We start from the raw sequence: 17,767 nt of genomic DNA on the forward strand, positions 1-17,767 counted from the left end.
GTTTGTACTTTTCAGCTCCTCGTTTTCACCTCAAAATTCAATGTAATTGAATGAAAGTGAATGTGAGTTTATTAAATGGCACTACCAAACATATACACACGTATGGCGTGCTAGCTGAAAGAAGCAAAGAAAAACAAATTATGATCAGCAGGAAACCGAAAAACAACAAAATAGTAAAAAAAATACAGAAATATTAAGAAACACATTTCTGGCACAATGAAATATGAATCAAATTAACTGAAAAAAGTACACATGAAAAGCACGCAGCGATAGAGCAAATATGTAACCTTATTGACACAGGGATAATACTACAGGGACGACATAAAATTAGTACAAATATTTGAGCATAGAATGTATTTCCACGACGACGTTTTTAATGGTGTATCTCACATGTTTACAATAAAGAAATATAATTCCTTATCTTGTTGCGTTGATTCTGCACGATACATTCTGCTATCCAAACAATGTTACGAAATTCTTGCTCTTTTAGTTTTAGGTAAGAGTAAAATACACCAAAATGAAACTGCTGCATAAAGCTGCGCGCGTGGAGCTTAGCTTCGTAACCGGAAAATTTGTCTTCCAAGGACCATCCATCGAGATTGTTTAGGTCTTCGAATAGCGTTCCATACTCAGCATAACGCGAGGCAACCAACCGTACTTGCTCGTAATCAGACGCGCGTCCCAATGCCAACAAACCTTCTGGATACAAACGACCACAGCATGGATAAAGATGCACATACTCTTCTTTGGGGAGTGCCGTTCCAAGTGCGTTGATGGTTATAATGATGGCACGACGATCCGCTTCAAATGCTAGTATTTCACACATAACATTTGCAGTAGCTCCTCCAATTTCTTTGCACAAGTTGTAGAACTGCTCCAAATATGTTTTATACAGAGTGTTGCGTAAAATTTCGATATTCAGTTCATCCATATCCTGCTCCCAGCAACAATTGTCAAAAAACGGAGCCAGCGGAGAATCGATCAGAATTGCATTGTACAGATCAGAGGGGGCTAATGTCATATTAATAGCTTCCATTTGTTCAAACAGGCCAAGTGGGTTGCACATTGCGATTACATCTAGCACTGGACGCTTGTGCAACATACCCGTAATGAGCAAGATCGTGTTATCGATCATGTAACTGTATGTGATAAAGTCCAGAAACTCCGCCAATGGCTGAACCGCCTGATTCCGAAGATATGAGAATTCGACAACCAATGTTTCACGCAGCCTTTGGTCGATTATAGACACCGTAATTGGGGACGTTTCGTTCGCTAAAAACGGTCCATACTCAGTGCTTTGCAGCTGAAGCTTCAAATCTTCGAGTGTTTCACACTGTATCAAATTCAAGTAATCAGACTGCTTCAAGATGCTAGATTTGAAACCACGGCACAAAGCTTCCAGATATCCACCGTCAATATTGAATAAACAACCAGACATATTTTATCGGTAAGGTATGTGCCCTGTTTAGCAGTAAATAACTTCGACTACTACCGATGTTCAACCCAAAGCAACATTGTACAGTGCTGCACTGCAAAAACTGAACTACTTTGTTTCTACTTTCTATTCCACACATGGATGTAGTTAGATACATCAACCATGTCATGTGTACGCAGCAAACTAATCGAAATTTACTTTTTACGCAACTCGCTGTACGACAATCGATTACGATTATGAATTATTGTTACCTTGCTGATGCATATCACGTATCAAGTAATATGACATCGATTGTTCAGGTCATTTAGATTGCGAATGGTGAAAACAGAATGTTAACTATAAAAACATGGCAAAAATTATTGGTGCTTCATTGAGTGCGGATTTTCGAATGAGGTTTTGATGTGCTTTTTGTTAAAAGGTAATTATTACATACATACATTATCTACATTTTAATATTGTCCAAAGAAAGCATATAATTTAGAAAATAGAAAAATATTTATCTTTTTCGTCATATTTCACCATTTTGATTGTCGAGGTGCGGATTAAAAAGATGCAGACTACCGAACGTGAAGTGTATAACCACGCTGGTTGGGTCTTTTTAATTAGCTTGTTTAGTAGTTGGTACCTCAATAGTCGTGTTGTTTCCAAGTGACGAAGTAGCTGTGACATACAGCCGTACCGGCGAACTCGTTCGACGAGAAACATTCGTCGCTCATGAGTGGACAGGGTTGTACTGGCAGGTTGACCAGAACAAAACCTATACGGTTTTCTAATTTTTGATCTAGAGGGCTATGAAATGAGTGAAAATGAGCGTCGCGGCGAACGTTCCCAGGAACGAACGAGTTCGCCGGTACTGCTGATAAAGAAACATCGGCATGGTAGTCATAAGCCGCGATTCGATGAAACGATTTCTGCTTGAAAACTCCTGTCAAAATCATCGTTTTCCATGGCAACGGAAATTCGAGCAAAGTTCGGCGAATCTTATTCGTGCAATTTTTGCCATCCACCGTAGGCTGGATGGCACGAATCTTTGCTTGTAATAGGCGAAAGGCCATGAGAGTGACAAAATGCTGACAAATTTTTCAAAACGTGAGCTTTTGTCACTTTTTTGAGCTTTTGTCAAAATTTTGTAACCTGGAGCAAGGTGTGTTTATTAAGGAGGTGAATTGTTAGCGCGTTTTCCGGGCGCCATCATTGAGTATTGTTATGTCAAATCGCATACAATTTTCTATACCCCCCTCCAGCCCTCCCCGATTTTAATACCGGAGCCCCCAGTATTGTTATGTCAAGTCGTGAAATGTCAATTTGCTCTGAAGCACTTCACCTCCTAATATCCATACACCTTGACCTGGAGCAGCCAGGAAAAAAAGTTGACAAAGATTGACAAAAAGTGACAAAATTTGACGTTCGCGAAAAAGCGTAAACAAACAGCTATTTGGCGCAGTTGTGACCCATTGCTATGATAATAATGCTAAAATGCATGATTCTAATTGATTTATGTACCTATTTCGTGCTTCTTAAACAAAATATCAATCATTTCATTTCATTTCATTTCATTTCATTATCAATCATATTCAGATGTTGGAGCTTTTTGGCGTTCTTGTGTATGTTTTTGGTGCGGCCACGAGAAAAGCTCTTTTTTGCAGTTGACAAGCAATGTTGACAAAGTTGAAATTTTTTTCAAAATTTTGTCACGTCCGTGACCACGCGCTAAATCATTTGACAGGTGCAAAGAAAGCTTTGTATTTTGGTATTTCAACTTATGTTTGCGATCCCTGCGCATGGAACAACATTGGTTAAAAGGCGTTTAGTGATTTCCATACAGTAAAAACAAGTGTTAATGTGTATAAGTTTATAAAATTGCCGTTTTCGAATCTACAGAAGAATCGTCTAATGGAAACGCAAAACTGTTCGCGAATCGTTTTTGATAATGGAAGGGGAAAGATTCGCCATCAAAAAATCATTTCATCGAGAGTTACCTATTGAATTTGTATTTTTAGTTGGCACGTTTTTCCATGTTTCCAAGATTTTAAAATTTTGGCAATAAGCCATGAGATTTTTTTTAATTTTTTTTAAAACACCTAGTATCGAGCTGATATCGAATCCAACTATCGAAAACAGCTATCAGCCTACTATCGCGCGTTCAACTAAACAGCATGACTGTACGGCCTGACGAGGTGAAATATACAGCCAAGGTGTATGGATGTTAGGAGGTGAAGTGCTTCAGAGCAAATTGACATTTTACGACTTGACATAACAATACTGGGGGCTCCGCTATTAAAATCGGGAAGGGCTGGAGGGGGGTATAGAACATTGTATGCGATTTGACATAACAATACTCAATGATGGTGCCCGGAAAACGCGCTAATATTTCAAATTCTTAATAAACACACCTTTTATGCAGCGCAATGAACTATGTGACCGACAAAATATCTGACAGCTAATGCATCACAGTAACTAGCTGATATGAAATGTATACAAATAACATGTACTAAAACGCACTAAATTCATCAAAGAACTTCAATATCAAACATTTCGTTAATTTTAAGTCAAAAGTTCATCATTTCTTCCAATTTGTAAATGTTCCGCTTAAGAAGATACTTTTTTTGAGTTATTATCGAAAGCGGGTGTTGTATCTCCCCCAACCCTTTAGCTTTAACTGTTCTCGATATTTCGCTATATATTTCACCTGGTCTGGCCGCACGGTGACAACTAAACAGCGTTCCACTTTTTAGTGCAACTGCAGCTGTATTTGATGTAGAACTATACGATGTAGAGTGTCAATTAAACAATAGTTAATCTCTACACAATACTGAAAATGGTGAACCCCTTTTCTCATTAACTACCACCCTGTACTGCTAATGCGAACTAATTATGATACTAGTGGAAAACACGGGACGTATAAGATAATCAATTATGCTGCTGTGGATAAATTAACGATGACGATTAAAAATACATTTGTGTCGCGGCCGTTTTCTGTGCCTTTCAACGTCGAAAAGCCGGCAAGGCTACAAGAACCGAGCAATTCCGCCATCGTTCGAGCGGTGAACGATAAATTGAAATGTACGACCGATTCGGCCCTTATCGCCGACGCTGTCAACGTATCAAATCATTTTACGATGAAACAGTTCGTCGGTCAGTGCTGGATGGATGCATTCGAAGCACTGCAAGCATCGCCCAATCCTTATGAAATCCCATCCCCGATGAAATATGATGGCAGTCGGCAAAGTAAGCCGAGCAGCCGTGTCGGTACGTGCTATTTTAGAACGAATCTCATGAATGATGTGTCTTCCTGTTCCGGTGTGCAGGTCTCGACGTCAACGAAATGATCACTCAAATCTGAATCGTTCGCACTGTGGAAAGCCATGCCGGTTGCGCGGTCTGCGAATCCTGCACCAAACGAAGGCAATTTATTAAGTAAGGAAAATGCACTCCCTGTTTTGCCTGCCCTTCCACATTCTCTTTCCGTCTTACTGACTTCCACTGCAGTGCAGATACAGTTCATGACAATCTTTTGCAAAAAAAAAAAAATGGTTTCTTCAATTTGAAGATGGCAACAAATGGATCCAATATCTTCCAGCTAAGTTATATTCCATTGTGTTATGCCATCGCCGATCATACGCAAGACATACCTTGGCTAGACGTAACTTGTGAGGCTTATTTGAATGTATAAATATTTTTTCTCTACATTACAACACTAAACATCACTGATTTTACATTTCGACATTATATGATGTAGCATGAAAAAGCATCGTTGATAAAGATGGACTGTAACAGCATAAGACTTTTTTTTCTTCATCTTGTTCGGCAGTTTAAGAATGTATAACTCCGACCAGATGCGAGTCATTCAAATTGAAGCATTGCTGGTATCCTTCTAGCACGAACGAAAGCGTAGATCGTGGGAGAAATTAATTAATGGAACATTTCAAGTCGTAAAGTAAATATGCTGCAGGTTGGTCGCTCCAAACGCACACACTTTTTAACACACATACACTCACACTCAGACACTGTTTCTTTATGCTCACTTCGTCAAAGACGTGATAGTACTGAAATTCTGCAGCCATTTCCTTTCTTCTTCAATTAAACGCCACTCCAACTTTTGCTCCAGTGGAAGTCCGGTAAAGGTGTGCTTCAAATAAATCGATGTTAAGGAAATTAAACTACACTTTGTTGTCTGATCTATTTCATACAATTATTCGCTCGCTCTAGCTGCATCCCATGGGTAAAGAGAGATGCCCAATCGAACAACATGAAATGAGCCAAGAATGCAATTAAAAGTTATCCCGCGGTTCTTTTCTTCCAGTACGCTCTATCGCGCTCACAAATAAATAAAATTGGAATGCGTTTCACGCTGTTTGCAGAGCAACTTAACTTAACAGTGAGAAACACGATACAGACTATCGCCATCTTCCCAGAACACTGATCACATGAAAACTGCTAAGATTTACACAATTAACAGCGTTTTTGGAATAAAAAAATCCTATCAATACATTCTTTGTACAAAAACAGATTAAAAATGAAGGCTGGAATGTATTTTTAGGTGTGTTGAGTTTTAAATGAAAAGCACTGTTAATTCTGCTCATGAGAGTACTAGCAACCATTTTACTAATTGTTGATAAAAATCAACGGTTCATTTAATCTAATACGATAGACGGTCAAATAGAGGGCGACATAGACGTAAAGAATAGGGACAATCACTGTCAAAAAAATCGAGAAAGTGAGAGATTATAAAAGAATCTAGCGCAGAAGTAGTGGCTCTTTTGTTACGCGCTCAGTTCGTATTTAATAAAGTATTTTTAACCTATAGCAAAAGCATGTGTTAAACGAATTTCAACAAAGTTTTCCGGTTTTCAACATCGGACTTGGATTGAGATAAGGTATAATGTTGCATCACTTTTTTACAAAACATTGAAGCTACTTGTACAATCTTCGGGACTCCATTTACCGACTGCATTCCGTTAGATTTGCCACCACACATCTTACATACATCTTAATCATACCGTCGGATGGATTATGCATCTGTTGAATTCTAATTATGGTCATTTCAAGGAGTTTATTTCCTTTGAATATTAATTTATTTTTATGTTTGCAATGAAACCGTGTGATATATTTGTTTAGAAACAGACAAAAACGGCAAAAGAAAGGCCCTCATATTTTGATTTTGTTTTGAACATAAAAATTTGTTACGATTTCAGTTACCACCGAGTGAAGTGATTGTCTAAAAATAGACGCATTGTAAAACCGTAGTCTTATAAATTCGAATTTTAAAGATTAAAAGCACTGTAAGTGTAATAATCCTATGTAGCTAAGGCCAATACAGCTAGCTGAACAGCTTTTCATCGAAGATTGCACCCAATCTTTAAAAGATTTCGTTTCATCTGATTCAGCTGTCGCATGTCTCATTCTCGCATGTCTCATCGGTGTACAGTCTGTTCCCGAGTTTCGCGGTACTTAATATACGCAGATTCAGAGATATGCGATGTTCTAAATTTGCTATTTTATGTGACAAATCAGTACAATTTGTTGCAATATTTGTCAAATGCAAAATAAATTGCTCTTTTTGTCGAAATTTTTAAACCGCATAAATATTGTAATTTTCTACATTAATGGTAGTACATAAATGGTAGAGTGTATAGAAGTACTAAATTGTATCAAAATAATTTGAAAATCGTGATATTCAACTTACGCGGATATCTGTGGAATGCATAAACCGCGTATCACGGGCACAGACCGTATATTAACACATTAAAAATACTATTTTGATAATTTATAAAACATTTACATGCTAAGTTTTAACAACGTTCATGAGACAAAATGAACATGATTGAACCAAATATTACCATTTGATCTTAAATGTATACTGACTACTTCAGCTACTTCACAAACTAACATGGAATTATACAAGTACAAACACGATCATATGATAATGATAATTGAAAGATTAATTTGTAGCAGATAATCTGTATCCTTCAGCTTTTACCTTTTCGTGATGAACAAAATTGTGCAGTTTGTTATCCAAGATACGGTTAAATGTTAAACCCCCCATCAATTCATATGATAAATACCAAGAGCCACTTACCTACTACCGTTAACACATTTGTTGCAACGCCCGTGTAGAATGAAGGTGCATCCGCTGTAACTTCGCAGGTGAAATTACCCGATAAATTAAACCCCACATTTCGTAACGTTACGTGTGTTGCATTCGATACGGTCATCTATGAAGAAAAAAAAGACAAAAAACGAAATTTAAGACATTTATCGATAAGCAACGACGAAATATCAAACATTTTAGATATTTGAGTTCAATATTATACTGGGGTGCACTTTTCTTACACAGATACCATCATTCTATCTAAACCCATCTTAAACATGTAGATAAGAGCACACGATCTTATCTTTCGATGGATCGGATTAGACTCAATTAGTTGCGGACGAGACGGAAATTGGCTAACGCACCCGCAGTCACAAAGACCCGGTGTCAAGAAGTTTGTGTCAGTTACGCCGTGATTGTGGTATCGTAATAATGGGTCTCATTTATGTGCTGTTGGTCATTACGGTTTCTGTGCATATCACGGTGGATGGTGTGATCGCCAACCCATTGTCTAACTTTGTAACGGTCCCTAATTTGGGGCCAACCCATCCGATGGATAACCCTGACTGGGTACCCCCAACAGCTCCCACCAGAGAAAAGGACCGCGAATATTGGTTGACCAGTGGACAGGCCCGACTACGGCGTCAACTGGAACTGAACGAGCAAAACATAAACGTGGCCAAAAACGTTATCATCTTTCTCGGCGATGGATTGTCAATACCAACACTCGCTGCCACCCGCATGTACATGGGGGGCGAGGAACTGGAACTTTCGTTCGAAACCTTTCCCCACACGGGACTCGCGAAGACATACTGCATTAACTACCAGGTATCGGATTCTGCTTGTACGGCCGCCGCCATCCTGACGGGAGTGAAGAACAATTATGGCACTATCGGGGTCAGTGGTCATGTGCCGCTAAGAAACTGTCCACTCAGCTTGCAGGAGTCGAACCGTTTGACATCGATACTGAAGTACGCCCAGGAGGATGGTCGCTCGACGGGGATCGTCACAAACACACGCATCACCCATGCAACGCCGGCCGTTGCGTACGCCGTCTCCGGGGCGCGATACTGGGAAGATGATACGGAATTACCCCCGGGCTGTGTAGACATTGCAACGCAATTGGTTCACGGCGACATCGGGACGAACCTTACTGTAGCCCTTGGAGGTGGATCAAGACATTTCTATCCAACCGGAACGTTGGACCGAAATGGCGAACCGGGAAGACGCACTGATGGTCGCAATCTCGTCGATGAGTGGATCAACGATGCAGTCGCTCGTGAGTTGCGGGCTCAGTTTGTTCACGACCGGGTAAGTGCACGGGCCCATGAGAATAACTGCAAAATTGATCACCTCATCGGAATGTTCCTCAGACTGGACTCATGGCTATCCAACCCGAGCTGGTGGATCGATTGTTCGGTTTGTTTAGCGGAAACCACATGTCTTATAGGATGTTAGCAGATGCGCAACGTGAACCATCGCTGCAGGAAATGACAATTAAAGCTTTGGAAATTCTCCGACGCAATGACCGTGGATACGTACTACTAGTAGAAGGTATGTACAGCCAGTCGATTCTCATTGCCAAAACATTATTTAAAGCATTTTTAGAAGTAACATAATGTTAAACTGCCAACTGCCTCTTGATCCCTAATAAAACAACAATATTTGATAGAATTTCTCATATCTTTTATGATAAAACGGTTGTTCCCGAGATGCACTATTTAAGCGTCGAATTTCCACATAAGTCGAATTTGTCGGTTTTCATACAAAAAAAAAACTTCTTCAAAAAAACATTCTTCTTCTTTTTGCACAACAATTGTTTTCGGTCAAGGCCTGTCTGTACCTCTTGTGGGCTTGACTTTCAGTGGACTTATTGATTTATCCATACCAAAATATTCAGTCCTACGTCCTACGACCGTGCCTACGGTCCACTTGAGACTTGAACCCTTGACGGGCATGTTGTTTAGTCGTGCGAGTTGACGACTGGAACCGGCCAAAAACCAAGGCGGCATACAGTGCAGAGCTTTAAAACCTTTTACAACATTCATACTAAATAGTCGTAGCCCTGTTTGACATTACATTTTGCATCTAGAACAGCCAATTTCCTTGATGGCCTACGCTTATCCGAGAATTTGGCTTTCAACCATTTGAACATTTCCATTCGGCCGCGTTGCTCAACATCCTCATGGCGCTTCATTTCCGTCTCGCCCATTTACGTGCTCAACTGGTTCCCATCACTCACAGTGGAGAACGATGACGTGTTGACGTGATTGATGCAGAATTCATCCCTAACTAGTTCCCACACAAATCCTCACCACATCAACTTCTACAAAATCCACCCTTTCTTGTAAACGAGGTTCGCAATGGTGCAGTGATTCAATTTTTCAAACCACCAGCGTCATGTACCACCAGCGTCGTCAGTACGTGCTGCAGGAAGTTAGTACTGTGGTATTGTTTTAGAAGTGATATCACGTCAGTTGCGTCAAAGTCCTAACGTTTCGATCGCTCATTGTAGTGCTTCACTTGCTACCAGCAGATAATATGCTTGTTCATAGTTCTTGGGGTTACCGATTCTTTGCCTTTTTGCCTTTTTTTCCTCGGATAATAGGTGGACGAATTGATCACGCTCATCATGATAATTTGGCAAAGCTAGCATTGGATGAGACAGTAGAGCTACATCGGGCCGTCGAGAGTGCTGTTCGACAGCTGGATGAAAGCGTCCAGGAAACACTGGTACTGGTGACAGCCGATCACTCGCATACATTCACGATCGGAGGATATCCGGTGAGGGGTAACGATATCCTCTCGACCGGAGATTTTTCGCGCTTCGACCGGATGCCGTTCTTCACGCTAGCTTACGCGAACGGACCAAGTTATGCGGATCATTTCTATGAAAATGGGGGCCGCAGGAATCCCGACGACATGCGAGACCGATTCCACGACCCCGACTTTACATATCCGGCTGCTGTTCCCTACGAGGATGAAACCCACGGTGGAGACGATGTGGCCGTATTTGCCAAGGGTCCGTGGGCACATATTTTTAGTGGACTGTACGAGCAGCACGTCATCGGACACGGGCTCTTGTTTGCTGCCTGTCTAGGCCCGGATACATTCCACCAATCGGACGCTTGTCGTGAACGGCTGCGTGGAGGCACAGCAACACCCATACGAGGCTTAGCACAACTACTAGCAATGCTTATGGTGATTGTATACATCCGCACAAAAACGTTGTTGTTAGTGTAAAATCAAAATTCAAATAAATGGTAAAGATGAGCAATACAAGCAAAAAACCAAAATTACTTGAAGTAAAGGAAAATAAATTGATTGAAACGACTTGCCAAACATGCATTAGGACATTATTTATAACCGAATCCCGATGAGTATCCTTTTGCAAGTCGCAGTTGTACTATATGCTAACAGAAAACTCCTCGAGTGAAACAAACAATTAACAAAAAACGCAACTTTTACGATAACAAACGACACTTTTCGCTTTTTATTTTGCAAACTTTTGTGTTCGTGTTTTTTTGGTGCCGTTATCGGACCTAGCATCCACCTATTCCGGGGATGGAAGCATGGAAGACAATTTGAACCTTTTAATATTTGATTGTGCCTATCCTATCGCTTTGTTCCACGCTTGAAGTTATTTTTTCGTTTCTCATACAGCTTTCCAGCCGATCCAAACGGACCGTAGCACAAACTTTCTATTCCAGTGTGCCATTTTGCTATTTTCATGCAACAACGCGGTCGGTAATCGATTCCCGGCTGTTTCTCCTGCGCCCACAACCGGAGCACCTGTAGGCCTTCGGAAACCGTAATTAATCAAAAACTTTTTCCCAGCTCCAACTGCCTTCGCCTACACCCCTTAATGCTTCAGAGCGCGAGGGATGCTAGGGCAAGGCGACAGTAGGATATTTACCACCCCGTGTTACTTTCCTTCTCGCAGAGTGAAATTAGAATCACCTAATGAAGTACCTCCGCTCGGTGCAATCAATCGATTCGCACGGCACCTTCGCTAAATACTTTCGTGCGAGACCGTGATCGAGCACACACCTTCAAGGTATGTTGTTTCTAGACTATTGCAAGAAAGCGCACGAAAGGAAACTTGGAATTCACTAATACAAATGGACATTCCCATTCCCCGGCCGAACGGTGGCGGTTTGGGAGATGTGTATAGCATCCCATTAGACGAACCGTGTGTTCCCTCTAACAACTGACCGCTAATCCGAATGAAATTCCGCACGCTGCCCGCATGTTCTCTGTATTCTCTATCCATCATGCTGCACGTGTCAGAAGTTTTGCTGTTCATCGTTTCAAATCCGTACACGATACGTGCAGATTGCTTTGCCATTTGTACAGCTTTTACTCGACTATGTTTCGTTACTTTCAAACACAGCATGAAGCAAAAGATTGGTCTTATAAAAATGATCACTTACGGGGTTCGTCCGTCTTTTTGGTGTTCGCGTTTGAGCTGGGAAACTGATTTACAACGATTGCTTGGAAGAGGCATTATTTCGTGACCAACTCCACCTTTAGAATAGTGAACATAGCACAGGTAAGCTATAAAAATCATATCCTCCAGTAGACTAAAATGCTTATATTCGACAGGAAAGTAAAAAAAAACGCATAAATGTCATAATGCAACAAAATTAACAATCAACGCAATTAAGTAATAATTTAAATAAATTACATTAACATTTATTTTAAGACTTTGTATGCTGTATCATTCTCTGCGTAATAAAAAGCAAAAGATGACTAACGAAATATGATTCCCACTATTGTTGATCCTAATATTTAATTAATCATAATTTATACATGTTAGTGATGACATTCATTCTTTATATACGCTGTAATATGTCAATAGAAGTAATTAAAAAATAAACAAATTAATATTTCAACATTACCACCCATATTTCCATCCAACTAGCGAAGACGAAATTGTGCCTGACTTGTCCTAGGGCTCTTGAGCGTTCCCATCAAGAGCAAGCAGAAGATCAATTACTTGCACTCGAACAACTTCGTAAGACTTTCGACAAATCATCCAAGGCACGAAAGGGAGAGGTTCATTCTTGACACCCTTAAGCGACTTCTTTTATCCCTTTTGCCCATCGGTTCACGCCAGGGTGACGACTGGCGTTCAAACACGACCCTCGATTTTGCGTTCTACTCCACCAGTACTATACCATCAATGGAGCCATGGTTTCTGCGATTTCTTGGGCACAAGTTTGATATTAAAAATCATAATTAATGATCTTAATTAAAATAAAGCCAACAGCGAATAAAACGAAGATGCTGCATGCTGTCGTTTTGCAGTCTGATCCCCGCCACAAGACAAGCTAGAACCCAAACGTCCAACGACAACAAAAAATCTCTAGATGCAAAAACTCCCGGGCATGAGCTGATCCGGTTTGATTTAGATTTTTTCCACAACATAATCCATCTGCCTCGATATGGCGCTTTTGACGGGTAGTCATAGCGCTGACCTTTTTTTTTTGTCCAATTCGGATTCATCGTAGCTGTTGATTTCTTTTTATGTAATTAAAATTGTGTTTCTTCTTTCACTTATTTTCGTAACCACCTTTTATCAGTACAGACCCAAAGCAACCCTTTTGAGTGGGTATCATCATTAACGTTTCTTATCAAAAATTATCGGTGACCGACGCTCGAAATTTTAAAGGCTCCAGAATCGTAAGTCGAAAAGTAAAACAGAAAATCATCTTTGTAAAATAAAACCATAAAAGCACTGAGGGTGGTATTACTATTCCTTTATTTTTATTTTCCTTTGCGATTAAGAACCCCTACCTTTTCAAGACTAAAAATGTAATAATTTAAAAATAAAATTTGGTGGTCTCAAAACGTGTAACTAATAAAATGTAAAACAAGCAAATTCAAAAATCTGATGGTTGTTTCAGAAACCGTGTTCAATAGTAGGTAAGTAGTAGCAAATTGCCAAAGTAGTGTGCTAAATTACTGTTTACACAACACCATACTTATCGTTCATGTTTTGGTAAATGATTATGTTGGGCTGTATGTATGTATGTAAACTTGAAAATATTATATCGAAATGGTAGGAAGCTGGACATGAGATTGGAAATCACTCAAGAGGCGAAGAGAGGAATTTTCATTTAATTAAACTAAATTCTCCGACGATTGCCATTCCTTCAATGCTACAAAGCGAGGAATCAAACAGCATTATAATCATTTGCCCGTCCTTCTAACCGTTAAAATATAGGACCGAAGCCATCTATACATTCCATCGTCACACCAGGATTGTAATATTCTGCCTTTAATAAACTGCTGTCTTATGTGTGCTGTATTTGTTATGGAAGAATTTTCTTCACTTTACAGACACCAACAACAGTAGCATTGATGTTTCTTCCTATATGGTCTACATTGTTGGTCTTGTACGTTCAACGAGTGATTATGCAAATAGGTAGATAATTGATACCAAAGCTTTGAGCAAATGTATAATGAAATAACTTCACACAAAATCACACATCTGCACTATTTAAATCTTGTTCGGTTGCTCACAGTTTTGCCCTATCAAATTCATGCACTGGTAGCATTGTCTAATCCCTAAATCCTTAGCTAGAGGGACCGGTCAGAATTACGTTCGATGGCAACGCGCAATACGCCGCAATCATTTGCCATTATTTACACAAGACTCCAGCGCGCCTTAGAAATACAGCGTGCTATTGGGTGCCCCCGGTAACGAAGCATTGCCAGGCAAGGGAAGAAACACTGTTTGCTTTGCGTTGGTTTACACGACATGATAACCGTGGACAGTAATCAACGGCTAGCTTCAAAAGCGGTTCCAAGCGCATCGTCGTATGACGTTTCACAGATTAATTTAAACCGCCTGTATTGTCGCTGCGAGGACAAAGACGAATGGTCATTATTTGAGGTGGCCCTGAAACCGCGATCCAATGCAAGGACCTTCCTTTAGTTCATCACACGCACACCATATGTTCAGTTAGGACAGGACACTACCTTCCTGTCGAAACGGTAACAACCGAACTGTGAAGCGAGAGATAATCCAGAGCTGTCTGAATGTCCGGCAAAGCTCATTTCTTGATTAGATATGCAAATTGATTCATACTGCTGCTCTAATACTGCACTGTCTATAACATTTCACTGTCTGTGAAACAGCATCTTTGCCTGAGCAGCATGTGCGTGACCATTACAGGTAATAAAGGCGATCTGGCATTCGGGCCGTCCTGATTTGGCCGCCCGAAATGCTGCCACTGACGGGAAATGTTGTGAGTGTGCTCCATGGCCATACCGTGTAATGTGCTTCACCGAGTGGAACTAATTGTTTTGTTGAAGTGCTGATGAACCGCACGGAACAACAATCTTCGATAGCAACCTTCAACCTTGATCATGATAAGACGTTCCGATGCGGTAAAACGAACCACAGCAAGCGCCCGATACAGATGGTTCCCATACCAGCTTGCGAGACACGTTTGGTTGATTAATTAGGCGCTCATTAGGTGCCGCTATGTCCTGGGGTGCGCTCTGGCCGACCAGAGAGAAGATTAAACAACCGCATCGATAGACCCCCAACGCCAACCGTCCAGAGCTGGCCGAGCAAGCAGGAGGCTCATTATTTCTTGACGCTTGAAATCTGTATCCCCTGTCACCTGTCACTGTCAGAGGAAAGATTCTTCCTTCAACTCTTCTGCCGCTAGAGCAATAACCATAACAGTTAAAAGTGCCCCCGATAAGTGCAGATTTTCCCGGTGCAAGAGACATTTAAGACATTTCTACTGCAGGGAGTTGCTGCCAGTAGCTAACTAGAGTCTAGAAAATCTCGCTGCAAGTGTTTGCGCGTATTGCTCTAATGGTCACGTGATTATCTTCCGGGTTTTATGACACCGCCACTACTGTCATCAGCCAACCAATTTGCGCTGGAACAGTCACCCGTAGGAAGTGTCGGAAAGATAGGAAGCAACATCACACTCACTAAGAAAGGCAATCACGACTAACTCGACCATGTGCATCGGTAAGCCCTGAGCTTGTGGTCAGGAGTGAAGCAGTCTGCTAGCCCCTTTACGTACTCATCTATCTGATGAATCCGACCTCGGTTGTAAGGCGGTAATGCAATACCGAAGAAGTGAAAGCAGTAGGTGGTAAGATATTAAATGTAATTGTTATGGTTAATTCTTTACGACAGCAGTCGATCCTTTTAGTTGTGTCTTGGTCACGGAGAGAAACGAAACAAAACGATGGGTTTTGTTGTTGTTTTTTGCTCCTTTGTTTAAGGGATGGTATGTAAGAGCAAAGTTAATCTGCTGCAATTACGAACACATAGCGGGAAACAGACATTAAAGTTAAAATGATAACAATCTGAGCCATTCGGGGCATTAAAAGAGCAAACATCTTTACCATCGTGTTGTAGTGTGTCTGTGTTTTCATTCTGTTCGCAGTGGTGAATTTTGGAGGAATATTGCCCTAATGATAAGGTATATTTTTCAACAATATCAGTAGAATAAATATTTCTGAATCTTCCACACATTATCTGGTAGTAAGTGATACATCAAATTTGCATTAAATTACAACCGATAAACTTGAACTAAAAAAAGCTTTTTAGATCCTTTATTCAACATTGAAAGAATCAATCAATTACAGGATGATGGACCATGATTGTTACCAATCATAATACTATAATCACTATCGATGCTGTATACTTAGGCGGTTTGTTGACAAATGAGAAACATTAAACTTCTTGAAGCACTTCAAATAACAGCGAGCCGGTTTATGGTCGAATGAAAAGTCAAACTATCACAATCAAGATTATGCCAAATTCATCCCATTCGTCTACTGCCCTTAAAAAGGATGCTAACTTTTATTGTTGAATCAACCTTTCACCTTGCTCAAGCATGCTCAACCCCAAGAGTTTTCGTTGTAATAGCTTGTTATCAGTCAAATCCATCCTATCTTCTATCGACCAACGTGCGTTGGTATGTCCGTTTGAAGATATTGTTTTTTTCTTCTTTTTTTTTTCTTCAACAGAAGTGCTCTTTTGTCATCCCCACAAGAAAAGTCTTGATTTAGTTAACCTTTTTGACAGTCAATGGGGCATACATTTTGCTCCTTTCACGCTCTTACCACTTCATATACACTGGAGTGTATCGATCGAGTTCAGTAACGACTCTGCATGGATGTATGTATATGTATGTGTGTATGTGTGGTTGTTTGCCTTACGGCTTGCAGATAATCACGGTTAAGCGTTGGTAGGGAAACCAAAAAGGGAAACCCCCCCCTCTGAGTCAGAAACCGTTAGACGTAGAAACCGTACATCGGCGTCTTGAAATATAAACTAATTAACGTCATGCACACGGGGTGACATTTTATCTTCACGCCTTGCTTCGCTTCCACCGCCTTCCCTATCCGTCTGCGGAACGCTTTGGATAAGCAATATCACGTTGATACAGACAGGTCTTTAAGAAAACAGGAAACAGCGTTAACCGTTTTTAAGAGTTAACCGTATGAGTACGAGACGTTTCAGAAAGGAGAAGATGAAATGGAAGCGCTCAAACATGGCGACAGCATATCGTTTTGAACGGCAATACGTCTGCATGTGAGAGATTTAATCCTTGCCGTGTCACATATTCTACCTTCATCTCGCAACTTTCATGTTTAGCAGTAAATAAAATAAACACGATCATCAAGAAAATTTGTTTAAAAGCAAATGTTTATAGCAAATGGAAAAATTAGCTAAACGATAGTCAAGATGCACACAATTAACAAACTTTACCAATAATGCATAGTTACATGCTTTGAGTATAATGCTTGTATTAAGCAAGGTGTAATTAAATGTTAATATTAATAACTATTAATTTTATAAACTTTAGCTTAGTTTTTTTTCCTCGAAGCTTACACGCTAAACATTTTTAAGTTATACGCTTAGTTGGTAAGCAAAGGACACATCGCATTGTGCTTACGCCATACATAAAACATATAAAGATTTGAGGTCATTAAAAGAATACAATCTGTCAATGGGAAGAGTGTGCTTATGGATTATAAGCTTCTTCCCAATGGAACAATACACTACTTCGTCGCGAATTGGCCACATGAAAGGATTTAAAACAAACGCTTCAGATAAGAACTACTCATACCTCATACCACTTCAAAACAGGAAGTGATCTACCAGGGCGGATTATGTGCGCGCAATAAACGCCATTGTTGAAGATAAATGCCTTCTCAGTTGGCTTCCTTTAAGAAAACAAAGCAAATAAAATCCA

The 17,767-nt window shown here is 40.3% G+C and overlaps 3 protein-coding genes across 6 annotated transcripts in view; 1 reads left to right on the top strand and 2 right to left on the bottom strand.

Annotated features, from left to right (window-relative positions):
* LOC5667792 (uncharacterized) overlaps window positions 1-17,767 on the bottom strand; it is a 123,685-nt gene that overhangs the window by 70,968 nt on the left and 34,950 nt on the right. For all 4 annotated transcript variants that reach the window (XM_061642663.1, XM_061642661.1, XM_061642662.1 and 1 more), the window contains exon 4: window positions 7,515-7,650. In XM_061642663.1, coding sequence (XP_061498647.1) covers window positions 7,515-7,650 — 136 coding nt within the window. The remainder of the gene's footprint in view (window positions 1-7,514; window positions 7,651-17,767) is intronic.
* Window positions 355-1,770, bottom strand: LOC11175903 (V-type proton ATPase subunit d). Its single transcript, XM_003436807.2, has one exon. The coding sequence runs from the start codon at window positions 1,436-1,438 to the stop codon at window positions 395-397; it is 1,044 nt and encodes a 347-aa protein (XP_003436855.2). The 5' UTR covers window positions 1,439-1,770; the 3' UTR covers window positions 355-394.
* LOC1268988 (alkaline phosphatase) lies at window positions 7,911-10,868 on the top strand. The gene is made up of 3 exons (XM_307568.5): window positions 7,911-8,837; window positions 8,900-9,080; window positions 10,135-10,868. Exons 1-3 carry the CDS (start codon window positions 7,959-7,961, stop codon window positions 10,767-10,769), a joined length of 1,695 nt encoding a protein of 564 aa, XP_307568.5. The 5' UTR covers window positions 7,911-7,958; the 3' UTR covers window positions 10,770-10,868.

This window comes from Anopheles gambiae, chromosome 2 (assembly GCF_943734735.2).
Source record: "Anopheles gambiae chromosome 2, idAnoGambNW_F1_1, whole genome shotgun sequence".
Lineage (NCBI taxonomy): Eukaryota > Metazoa > Arthropoda > Insecta > Diptera > Culicidae > Anopheles > Anopheles gambiae.